General features: G+C 41.9%; 1 protein-coding gene across 3 annotated transcripts in view; it reads right to left on the bottom strand.

The window, feature by feature from the left end:
- Window positions 1–13,208, bottom strand: part of STAG1 (STAG1 cohesin complex component) — a 154,380-nt gene that overhangs the window by 14,690 nt on the left and 126,482 nt on the right. For all 3 annotated transcript variants that reach the window (XM_077183770.1, XM_054639006.2, XM_077183771.1), the window contains exons 21-25: window positions 11,330–11,417; window positions 9,931–10,011; window positions 5,132–5,224; window positions 2,402–2,576; window positions 1,490–1,629 (exon numbers count right to left, since the gene is read on the bottom strand). In XM_077183770.1, the coding sequence (XP_077039885.1) occupies window positions 1,490–1,629; window positions 2,402–2,576; window positions 5,132–5,224; window positions 9,931–10,011; window positions 11,330–11,417 (577 nt within the window). The remainder of the gene's footprint in view (window positions 1–1,489; window positions 1,630–2,401; window positions 2,577–5,131; window positions 5,225–9,930; window positions 10,012–11,329; window positions 11,418–13,208) is intronic.

Consider the following 13,208-nt stretch of genomic DNA (forward strand, 5'->3'; position numbering starts at 1 on the left):
GGTGTGAGCAGGGGCAGCGTTTCAGTATCAAAATTTAAACCAAACCCTGTGATAAGGTAGGGAACTTCTGTGTTTATTATTTTTTGTAACAAACATGTTGAAAACCAAACAAAAGAGCATTTCCTGCCCCAAACTAAGCACTTGATGAAGGTGACCCATGGCTGCCAATTCCAAGCAACAGCATGACATTGATCCAACACCCCTAAGAAGCAGGTGTGAACAGACACCAGCACAGAGGTGTGTGCTCCTTGTACACTGGGGGGAAAGGAATTCACTAAAGCCAAAAAGGGAGTAAGGAATGATTCAGCATGGAGTGCTGTTTCTCTTTCTGTTAACAGAAAGGTTGCTGAAAGCCACAGTGGTGCTGCCCATCTGGGTAGAAGAGCTGTATTATCATTACAAATTCCAAGTTGAGATAAATTTTTTGTCCAACAGTATTCTTTCAGCCTCACTGATGTTTCTACATTTGCAGTCACTTATTTTCATTCCCTCTACAATACTGCTTTTGCCTTCTTTGGTACTAATTTAAATTAAATTTCTCTCCCTCTCCCCCAGTTTTAAGAAAAGGAGGGGTGTGGGGAGAGGAGAAGCCCAACCTAGAGCAGCAGGGAGGGAACTCACCTGGATGGTGACAGCTTCAGTTTCCAACTCCCACTCTGGCAAACAACCCCTAAGCAAGACTAACCCTGACTGATGGCTACCGTGTGTCCTGGGAACTTTACTGTGCTGTGTGTGCCTGATGAACAGGAGAATTTCAAGTTAAACCCTTTATGTTTCACATCAACATCTCAAACAGTGTCTAGAATAAAGGATCTGCTGGATTGTCACCTCTGTGATGACAATCCCCTGCAGGGACAGGTGGGACAGGACCTGAGGGGTCAGTGGCAGGACTGATGTGCCTGTTCTGGCAGGTGAACCCCATGCACAGGGGCAGCAGGAGCTCAGGTCCTTCTGACCCCCACTGGGCCTAAAAGCTCTGTGGAAGCAGCCAAAGCTGAGAAGACACTCAGTCACCACAGACCCACTTACAGCACAACCACACAGAGCTTTTTGTTCCTGCTGTCCTGTTTAAAGCAACCTCCTCTGACAAGAACCCTGCTGCCTCAGGGCAAGCACCAAGCCTGGGACAATGACAGTGGAACATGGCATGGAACAGGCAAAACTTCCTGGGGATTCTAGAGATGGATCTGAGGAAAAGGGGAAGAAACTCTCTGTAGAGTGGAGCCTCTCTGGAAATGCTCAGCACCTCAGGGGCAGCTTTAGGTGCTGCCCTAAACAAAGCACATGTGCTCCAAGGAGGGGGAGGTCAGAGCTCGCTGCTGCTCAGTGCCAGGTGTTGTGTAGAAAGGAGAAAGTACCACACAGGATCAAATAAAGCTGAAAAAGCTTTCAGGAGTGTTTGGGCTGTAACACATCCCTGGCAGGGCTGGCAGAAGCCCTAACACTGCAGACTGGGCTCAGTCAGGACAGGAGGATGCAGGGCCTGTACCTTCATATAGTGTTTGAAGATATCTGCTGCTGCATGCATGTCCACAATGTCATAAATTATCAGCTTGCTAAAGGCAGCCAGAAGGTTTCTTCTCTTATGTAAAGCTTCTATTTTGTTGGCTTCATCTTCTTCATCTCCCTCTGAAAGCATCATCAGAATCTTTGTAAGTAACTGTTAAGTTCTAAAACAACATTATCAAAGGGGAGCTTTTAGAAAAAAATCAATTCTTGAAGCAAGAAGGATTGTTGGAGAAGAAGCTAAAATGAAAGGTGCTAAGTCTTGAGTCCTGCCTACTTGGAAACTTCCAGGGAAGTTTAGGAACATGACACACCAGTGACCAAGGCTGTTCTCCATAATCCTGAGGAGATCCTGGATATAATCCACATCAAACTGAGTCATTTATTTCCTATAGCCTGTGAAAGGCCACAGTGAACTCTAGCGAATGCTCTTGCTTAACTTCTCAAACACAGGACATTCACAGAGGCTCCATTAACATGACCAAGCTATAAATATTTAACAAAAGAAAAATCAGAAGCACCAGTACTTCTGCATGCCTTAGATTTTCAGATGTGAAATCAATGCTCTGAACAAAAGAAGTAAAATCCAGTTGTAAGAAGCATTAACATTGAATGCAATGCCATAAATATTAAGTTCCTATGCAATAGGGACTTAAATGCTATAAATATTAAGTCCCTATTTACTCTGTGAATGAAAAATAAACTACAAAGATAAAATCTTAAATATAGTTATTATATAATAAAAGCATATTCCACAACTTGCATAAGAAATTTCAGAGTAGTGACCTTCCAAAAATAAAGTAGGAATACTTCTGAAAACATGTGAACAAACTGATCAGAAAATTCTATTTTCTCGTTTCTTCTGTGTCTGGTATGAAAAAAAAGCTAAACATACCCATGCTCTGATTTTCATCATCTTGGTCAATAAACACATGATCCATGACAAAACTGAGAAGTTCTGACTGGAGGCCTGAGTCTGGATTGAACACCAAAGGCTGGAGCCCTTCTCGACCTCCCGTCATCAGCTGGTGACTAAAAATCATCAGGAGATCACAGAGCAGCATGAAAGCCTGCAAGGCAGAAGAGAATGAATGCAGTGAAAAGTCAAGAAAGGCAAACATAAGGTACCATTGATCTAATTTCCAGATATCCCCTGCTACTATTAAACAGCTGCTTAAACTGTTCTCAGGTGGAGCTGTTTATGTGCTGTGGAAAGTATTCCATTATGGTTTCCTCTGCTTTGGAATGCTGTGCCCTTGGTTCCTAGGTCAGGAACTGTACTTATTACCTTCTCCATGTCCCACATGACCCATATTAAACTTCCATTTCTTCTCTAGGAAAAGAACTCTAAATCTACCTCTGATCCAAGGCCTGCAGCAAAACTTGTTGTAAAGAGAGCACACCCCTTTTGATAAACAGTCAAAAAAATCAAACAAGTAAAAACATGAACAACACCGAGGGAAAATTCAAGCTGAGTCACTGTCAGACCCCAAAAATACAGACAAACAGCCACAGCAAGGAAATTTTTGCAGGATTTTGTCAAAAGCTCTTGCAAAAAAAGAACCAAGTTTGTCTGCACAGTTTTCAAATCCAGACAGAAGCCAACCTGGGCAGAATTGTCCATGATTTATGCTCATTACTATTACACCTCATTACATGAGACAGGAAAGAAGGCAGCTGTCACTACCTTCCTTCCTTCCAAGGGCTCATTCCTGCATGACAATTACACTGTTTTGCCCCCACATGGCTTCTGCTGGTGTCTCACAGCCCATTTGATCACATTCAGCACCTTCCCAAAGCCTTTTTATTCATAGCTTCTCTATTTTTAACCTCAGGTTCTGAAAATTTTACAAATTTCCAAAATAAAATCTGTAAATGATGAACTTCCTAGTGGCTCCCTTATTTCTGGGAGTATGTTATAAAATCTGAATGAGCTACACTCAGGCAAGAACAGATGCAAATCCTTGTAAACTATGTTCTGTTGAGACCTTAGGAACAGATGTTGCTATTTGGGATTTTTCTCCCTTTGATCCAAAAGGCTGTGATTCATTCCAGTGATGATCTCACCTGCTCTAAACTCCCCTGATACTCAATAGAACTGAAGCTCTTCCTAATGCAGACCTCTGAAAAAGAGCAGATGAGTAATGCACTGCTGGTGCTGAGTTCTGTCCAATATAAAGGATGCAGTGGGCTCAGTCACAGGATATTTATTTCCCTCAAACACTCATGGAAAAGTTTAAATGTTTCAGTCTTGTTTCTCTAAATACTTCATACATTTTTCCTTCCTTTGATATGGACATCAACTTTGTCTGGAAAGAATGTCTGGAGCAAGGATCAAGTATGGTAGGGAGACAATTTGCACATAATTCTCAAAAAAAAAATCCAGTAAAACAAAAGCAGTAAGCAGCAGTCCTGCACTCAGAGAAATATACTTTTTAAGGAAGAAAACAAAAGCAAGTCATAGAAGAGTCAGCTGGAATGGGTCACTGGAGTCTCCAGCTACTCTGCCCACGACGCTTGCCCTCTCTGGGCCTGCCTGGGTGTGGGTTTGCCCGGTTGAGGCTTGAAAACTTCCCCACAACTGGGAACTGCAAAGTAGCTTCTAAAGAAAGTTTAAATTATCAATGAAAAAACCATTGTGGCCACTGGCAAGAAGAGAACAAACCCATGTTTATACACCTCAAGAGCAAACCCACTGCAGGGATGGGAAGGAACATTTGCCATTTGCTGAGGCAGGAAGGATGGCAGGTCTAGCTCGAGCTGGAAGGGAGGTATTTGCATGGAGCTAGAAGATATTTTCACATTATACAATATTAATATAATATGCCAAGAGTAACTACTCTGAATATTAAAAAACAATTACTAAAGTAAAATCTGCTGGAAGCCAATGACACACTAATCTTTTAGAACTACATAAACTACTGACATCTCTGAGCATTTAATGTTTATATTTAGCAACCTGAAGAACAGAGAGTAAATGCTAAGCAGAGCTATCTTTCAAAGAAATAAAAGTGTCTTTTAAGAAGTATTATCTTCTAAATACCACAGGCAAAAAACCCAGGCCAGTTATTAGTTACACTCTGCCAAATCTGGGGAGGTCTGATAGAAATGCCATTTGTAGACAAATGTCATTGACATAAATCAGTGTATATTCACATAACCTCAGCTAACAAACCAGCTACTGTGTCCTGCAGAGACAGATTTAATTATTTCAACAAACCCTTTGATTCAATGGGAAAAAATCCCAAAACATTCAGCCCATTTGAGGTCTCAGTCACCCTCCAGCAGTGCCTATTGCCTTCTAAACAGAAATGCCAGGTGCCTTTTAATGCAGTGTCTGCAGGAAAAGTCTCTCATCTGAGGTGACTGCGTTGGATGCCTGAAGTCACGAGGGCTGGAAATGAGCCTGAGCATCCAGGTAATCCTCACTCACTGTTAATGAAAAGTTAACTTGCCATCACCTGTGCTTTGCAAGTTCTGTTAACACAGCTGCTCTTCTGGGCTGCTTGTTCAGGTTTATTTAGACAGCAGCACAGATTATTTTACCTTAAGTTTGATGTAGGGTTGTCTTGAGTTTTACTAGAATTTAATACTCACACTTTTAAAAGTCAGATTTTTCCTTTACCTGTTCTTTGACTGGAGTGTTGACATTTGATAGACACTGCTGGCAGACAGCCAGGAAGGATTTCACAGTTTTCCTCAATACCAACAAGTCCTCCTGGAATAAAGATTAAAAAAGAAAGCATATAAAAATTAGTAAGAAGTTTCTCAGAGGAAGCAAAATAAAGAAATGGTGGCAATTTCATACATTCTACAAAAAGCTGTGAAAGAAATAAGCTATTCAAAAAGAACACACAGAGAAACAGTCCCTTGGTTTTACAGTGATGATGAACCAATCACCAAGAAGAAAAGAGGAACCCCAAATGAAATGAAACGAGATGAATTCACAGCAGGATGGCTGGGCCCTGCTCTGCAGACCTTCCCCCAGGACAGCCCTCTCAAGAGGCAATGTCCTGCAGAACAACCTCCAAGCAATGTCAAGAACCTCCATGAAGCCCATGCAATGTTTTCCTTGCTGAAATGTTTTACTGATGATGTTCAGCCCATGTGTCTCAGTTCTGGTTTTAGCTTCTCTTGTGCTTCCTGCCACGAGCTCTCGTCGTTCTGTGTTTACTGCAGAGCCTTTTTGTGGTCCATATGTTCTCCCAGTGCTGGTTCACAGCACAACACAGGACTGCCAGTGTGCCCAGCACCCAGAGTGTTCCCAAAGCTCTGAATTTCTCATCACTTCCAATGGAGTGAGTGGGATTTGCTGATATGGACACTCAAGGTCTGTGCACTCTCTCACCTTCCTATTCCTGAGCAGTTTTTCTCTGATGATGCAGCCATGGTGCCACTGCATTACCCTGCCATTACAGAATCTGCAAGACAGTTCTGCTCCGTTCTAATCCACAACTTGCCATTAATCACCCCTCTTTATTTCCTGAATATAAACCTTCCATTTGGCAGCATTAAGATGCTTCTTTTCAAAAATTTTAAATTGTGTTTTGTTTACTAATTGATCTATATCATCCCCATTTTCAGGGCCTTTCCAGATGACTGATAAAAATGACCCTTTTATTAGGAGAGAATAGATCTCTGCCAGAATGCATCAGAAACTATTCCATTGTGCAAGGATTGCTCACTTACAATTTTTCTTTGATATATGGATCAGTTTTGAGCTACTGAATATGAGTTACATTAAATCCAAACATGCACCTAAAATGCAGTGTGGTATTAATGTCTTAGAGACACTGGTGTTTCAACTGATTTTCTTCTCAGTCAAAAAGGCAATCTTGTCAATAAGAAATTGATGCATTTCTTCCAATCTTAGCTGTTGGCCCTTCAGCCTTGAACCAATTGTGTTCTCTGTCTCTCACTCCAAGACTCTACCCAGGACTGATGCCAGGCTTATCAGTTCCCTGTTACACAATCACCTGATTTACCCCTTTAAGCACTGGGATTACAATCACCTTCCTGCTTTCTACTTTCTATTGCAATTGCCTTCCATTTAGATATTCATGAATTCAACAGAGAAACTAAAACCTATGGAAAAACCTACATACAGGTTAAAAAGGGAATAAGTGTGTCTCCCATTTTTCTTTCTGTCAGAGTGACCAACAAGCAGGTACATGGTATTTATTACCCTCTCTCCTGACAGCATAGCATGATAGAGATTCATATTGCAAAGTTAGACATAGCAGGAGAAAGCCCAGCTGAACAGTGCCATGGAGCCATCTGGAACTCTTCTGAGCATGGAGAAATCCCCAGACTACTGAAGAATGGGAATTTTTTTCAACAGAGAAAATGAGAAAAAAAAAAAAAAAAAAAGAATTAGATTTTCAAGTCTTTGAGCATTCTGGGGTGCACAGCCCAGGCTGTTGAGGTGTGAGTACCTGATCTGCCTTCAGCAGAAAAGCTGCTATGAAATGATTTAATCATTCTGTTAGGCAAAACCATGGGGCCACAGCTCTGCAATTGAACTTTCAGATTTTAGACACCAAGATGACTCCACAGGACACCCTCCTCTCCACAGGCTAGCTTGAAGAAGTGTTTCAAAATAACTCTGCCCCAGCTCTCTGCTCTATTTAACTGGTAAAATCTTTATTGTTGGGCAGAGAATTTGGACTTTCTTAATAATTCAAATAATCATTCTCACCCTCCTGCTAAAATGTCTTTGATTCATTTTTATGCTGATAAGAATGTATCAAAGATACTCCCTTTGGCTCTATTTACAGATGATATTGAACAGTGAGGGGCTGGTAACAGCCTGGAGAAACAAGAGCTCTTTGTGTGTATCTTGGGGAGGAGACTTCAGTAACCTGTGACTAGCTGAAGGGCAAGTTTGGAATTTGTAGGTGTTCATTAACATTACAGAAGTGTCCAATATTCTGGTCCTGTATTCTGTAGAGCTGATAGTTATCCTGGAGCTGTGTGGCACTGGCTGTAGGTCAATTATGTGCTGTTAATAAATCAATGAGCTGACTTGATCCTAATTAGATTTAAACCACAAGAGTTGAGTTTTTCCCTGCCACACATGGAGGCTTCAGTCCAAACCAGCTGGATCAGGTAGAGAGCCATGATCCAGCACATGCCCAGCAGCTGGAATATGAGGATTCCCTCACACAGCAATTTATGTGCCTTGGCTTGGCCATACTGCCCAGGACAGCTCCCAAACAAGGGCAGCTCTCTCAGGACAGAGCTGTATTTTGGATGCCATTTGAACACCAGACAAAAAATAATTTCATTCCAAAATGACTCTGTTCCCAGTGTATGCCTGTGGTTGTCAAGTATGACTCCACCACAGAATCAATACGAGATACAAAAATTACCAAGCAATTCTGAACTGCAGCCAAAAAATTCACTTTGAAGGAAACCTTGCCAGAATTCCCCATCCCACCTGCAAACTCCCTGCAATAAAAGGTGCACCTGATGGATGCAAAGCACAGATGAAATAACAAATGTAAAACTTGCCAAGATACTTGTACTTGTTTCCATCTTTTATTCCTGTACTTACAACTCCAAAATGTTCATGTACTTCATCCTGTGCATTGACTGCCTAAATGGGACCTCATGAGGTGAAACAGAGCAGCTACTACTGCCAGCATGAGGTCACACAAATGACCCAGCTGGCAGCAGATGAACATTTCTTACAAATCAATCCCTCCATCTCTGATCTCTCAGCCTGACAGTTCAAGGGAAAGCTAAAAGATCATCTTTGGAACATGAGCCTGGGAACAAAAATTCATAAATCTACAGGATACAGAAAAACAAAGACTTAAGATTAGTTTTATGACATATTATAAATTCTCTTCTCTCCATTTTCATCTTTTATCCTCCTTCCCCACTAATTCTCCTCCTAACTCTGTTGCTGCCTCTCCTCTCCTCTACAGGTACCAAGGACCTTTTCCTTCCCTGTCAGAGTTTACCTGATTTGTATCTAAACAGAAACCAAGCAATTGCTTTCAGCTGCTCTTTTGCTTTGTAATCTTCTGTTTTTGATCTCAAACCTGAAAGGCTTGTGAGCCCAAAAGCCTCTCTACTTCTGGCAGCTATATCCATTGGTCTACTAAAGATGCCATGTGAGGCTACACATCATCACCCCTCTCTGCCCTGAGACCATTCTAGAAACAGCAAAGTAGCCCTAGAAACCTGCAGGGACCTACATGTTAAACTGCTGTGCCAGAAATGTTGCTGTAAAAGCCTGAATACTTCAAAAACACCCATGAAATAAATGCTTTTAATTCTGAGATGCTTCTGTTAATGCCTTTGTCTACCTAAACCGTACAAGTTTAGGTAGAAAAAGGTGCCCTTTAATGTCTACCAATTTCCAAGCCTAAATAATGACTTCTAAACCAGCCATGGGCAAAATGGTTTCCCAATGGATGAAATGCCAGATACAGTGCAGATCAGATCTATTTTCACAGTGAACAAACTAGAATGGGAAGTTTGATAGCAAAATGCTCCAGCCACAGCAGGTCTGTGGTTGTCTCTTTGCCCTCAGCTGAGGCTGCTGCCACTCTGAAGAGCTGCAGGGCACTAATGCTGGGCTTCCCTGGGACTAAGCATGCACAAAACTAATTTTGTAGAGACTGGGGTGGAACCCCAAACAAGAAATTGCTAGGAGTTCTCTAGGTGATACTAATTATGATTTTCATGGGGCAAAGCCAAACTGACTTCTATTTGGCATGGCCATTCTGGAGTGACCCTTTGGAGGTCTTGTAGCACTTCAATATAACATCTTTACCTTTCTGATGCTGATGGAGAAGTACAATTATTACTTCAGTTTTCATGTCATTTTAATTTGATGTATTATTTTTGAATAAGCTCTGAAAAAACAGGATGCTGGCCTCTGACTGAGAAAAGAGCTAAGGAAAGGTCCTGGAAAAGTCACATGTCACCTTGTCCTGACCATACTTTGTGTGCATTTTCTTTTTAATAGCAATTGGTACTTCCTGTGCCTGCCATTTCTATTGCAACATAAAGGCTGTAATTAGAGAGTAAGCAAAGAAACTTATCACATCAAGATTAAGGTATCTGTGGTCTACAGATCAACAGTATTGCTCACAACTGTTCATGTCAACATTCCTTATCAGCCATGCAAACTGCAGCCCTCACAATAAAGTGTGTTAATTATCCTCAGCAATAAAAATATAATAATCAGCTGCTATAAAATCCTGATAAAAACTATTTACATTGCTTAGACATATGCATGATGTTAAATAGATCCTGAAACATGGAACAAATCTGCACATCAACATTTTATATGTTATAAATGACAACAAACGATGGCAAGAATGGAAGTTACAAAGAAATCAGGTGTAACACCTTTGCTGGTAAGTTGTGTCCTGTCAGTAAAATCTGTTTGATCAAATGGCCACTTACTTTGGAAGGGGAGCCCTCAGTGATTTTCACCAGCTGCCATAGAATAGAGTAGTGGGAGCACTGCAGTGCCTGGACAACAATCTGTAACACAAGAACACACAGAATCTCAGCACGCTGCCAACAGCAGGCACAGCAGGAAGTGTATGGAAAATCTATCAGGCATTTTGTGCTGAAAAGACAGGAGCAGCTCTCAGCACTTTTTATTTTCAAGGGTATCAAGTTTTCCCCTGGTTGGCTTGGTGCAATAAGAAATCAGCCTACTAGAAGCAAAAAAATACTGTGTAAATGCTGGGAAACACCAGAAATCTGCACTGGGATACAGTAGGAGGGGATGTCACAGTGTGACAGAAGTACAACCCAACACCTACACCTCTCAGATCAAAAGCATCTGTTGAAATATCTCTATACCTGGCTTCACTATTAAACAGCATGGAAATCTGTTCCACTGGCAAATGAACATGTAGCCCAAGTGCTAAAAAAAGGGAGAAAATACAACTTGTCCCATGGAGAAGACCAGGGTCATATCCCTGGTGCCCAGAAAAGCACCCATGGTGTCTCCTGAACAGTCCAAATCCAGAGGAGGTGCTGCAACCGCCAAACTCCTCAGGGTGGCCTGCAGGAAGAAATACTGAGCAGAGCTCAGATTTCAGGACCTTTCCCCTAAAATCTTATGGAGGCATCTGGAGAGCCACACACTGTCAGACAGACCCAGAAACTGAGGATGGCTGGCAGCTGCATGGACAGGTTCCACCTGTCAGCCCTGTCCCTCCAGGTAGCACAACTCCAGCATGAAGCAGCAAGTGCAGAGACAGGACTTTCACACACTGTGTGGCAATGCCTCCTCTTAGGGTCCTTTCTATGAAATTCTAATTCAGAATTTCATGAGAATTTCTTTTTTCCAAATGAAGGTGAGTTAGAATTAACAACTGGCTTCTAACTGAAACCAAATAAAAACTTAAAATGTTTAAATGCTGCAGTAGGAATTCTGCAGTTTAAACAGGACTCATGGTAGAATATGAGATGGTTCCTGTGCTCATCCATGAGAAACAAAAACTCAGCTCTGAGGAAACAAGGTCCAAGATGTGTTCACTAAAAGAACTCCACTGGGATGTTTTAGTTTCCTGGTTTTCCTAAGCTTTCATCTTACCTTCCATGCACAATAATCATTTGTGATAATTCTAATTACAGCCAAGGCTTACAATGTTGGGTTTCAGTGTAAACATCAGGAGTGATGCACTGCTTTTCAGAGTCAGAACATCAGCTGTTCCCAACTTTACAAATGAGAAAGGTGAGGGAAGGAGCACAAAAATCACACATGGAACTTTTGAATTTCTATACAAACAGATTCCTTAGAACCTCAGACACCTCAGTGATGCAGTGTAGGTGCTGTTAAGGGTACCTGTTCTGGCATAGCTCCATGTTCAATTCCAGTTCTCAGCAATCTGTAGCAGTTACTGAACAGATCCCATTTGGTCAGATCATGAGCACTGGAACGAGAGGAAATCAAGAGGGATTAGTTGTGTTCCTCAGAACCCCCAGCCCAGAGAGCTTTGGTGCTTTCCACAGCTGAGCACAGCAGCTGCACAGCAGCTCACTCCCTGCTAAAAGCACAAGTCAGGCTTTCTGACAATCCAGGAAAAATGTTTTACTATATGGGATTTTTTTAGGGAGCAGATAAACTCTCTCCATACCATACACCTATAAAGGCTACTTAAGCATAGTAGCCTTTCTCTCTCTGAGTTATTTTTCCTCTTTTGGAAACATTGACAGAACTCCAGAAAACCCTTCCCTGGCATTGCAGTAGAAACTACAGCCAAGGTCTATCAATATCTACTGAATAAAAATGGCTTTAAGCAAAATAAAGTTGTATATTTTTCTACTGTCTCATTTGGAAAAAAATAATACACATGACCACTAGATATAAATACCCTGAATATCTGAAGTGAGACCATATGATAACACATGGATAGAGATGGTGGCAACATTTCAGTTGCACCAACCTGAGTTCATCAGTGAGAGGAATAAGAATGACATTAGGGACAAATACTCTGTAAGGCTGTAGCCTTACAGACCTCAACAGCTCATGAAATGGCTTGTTAATAGAGAAGTGAGAAATACAGCAGAAGCTGAAAAACATCAGGTTGCCTGAAAGACAAAAATACTCTCTCAGCAAGTAAATTTAGGTTTAAAACATTTTTCTGCAGGGAAAATAAACTGAGATAACTTGAAACAGTTTATAATTTGTCTATAAAAGAGCAAGCCAGCTCAGAATAATCAGAAACTTGCTGATTGAAGTGCTCACCTGGAAGGAGGGATTCTGAGACTGAACTGGGAGTCTCAACTGGATGCAGCAGCCTCTTGCACCTGGATCACCCAGCCAAGCTCACTCCTCCCACCCCTGTGCCTGCCCTGGGTCAAACCATTAACTGCCCTGCTCAGCCAGAAGGAAAAACCCCCCAGTTCCAAAAGGGACAGAGGCTGAACTCAGCACTGGCAATGCCCAGGTCCTGCCATGAAACACCTCCCACACTGGAGCAAGACAGCCCTGGAAAATGACACTGGTAAGAGCTTCACAGAAAGCCATCAGAGTGCCCTGTGCACTCCAGGGCTGGGCCAGTAAAGCCACGGTGCACCTTAACTCCCAGTTCAAATCCACAAAGAGAAAAACAGGAAAACTTAAAAAAAATACTGGAACTAAAAATGCAAAAAGTGTAAAAAATATTTTGCGGACTTAGATGGTCTTTGAGGTACTAAAATAAAATGTTTCATAGATAAATTAGAGGCTGCCAGAGAGCTGCCTCTGACTGGAGATATTAAGCACAGAGATGCTGCTTCCATAAATCACAGGGTTGCCAGCAAGGCAGAGTGGTACTTCCTTAATTACAGCACTGTAATTAAAGCAGTAAAGTCTCCTTGGTGTGCAGAGGCAGATACCTGCACAGATTATCCTACAGAGAATATCAAAGGAAAAACTGTCTCGTTCCTGCCTTTTCAGTTCAGAAATTCCCCATCAGGCAGCCAGCACAGGGGCCATGTCCTCACAGCTGGGGACAGTCAGCTCCCTGCCCTCTGCCTTACAGCTGAGCTCAGGAAGGGCTCTCCAGCTTCCAGAGCTGAAAAATTCTAATGATGTACAACTGACACACAGCCTTCCAATTGAAACTCCCTTAAAGCAGAGCCTCCACATTACAGTTAGGCATATTCTGGTACCTCTTTATCTCTTTTGAGCTACTTAGCCATCAAAACCATAGTTATAAAGGCATCTTGGACACCACACA

Source organism: Agelaius phoeniceus, chromosome 10 (assembly GCF_051311805.1).
Source record: "Agelaius phoeniceus isolate bAgePho1 chromosome 10, bAgePho1.hap1, whole genome shotgun sequence".
NCBI lineage: Eukaryota > Metazoa > Chordata > Aves > Passeriformes > Icteridae > Agelaius > Agelaius phoeniceus.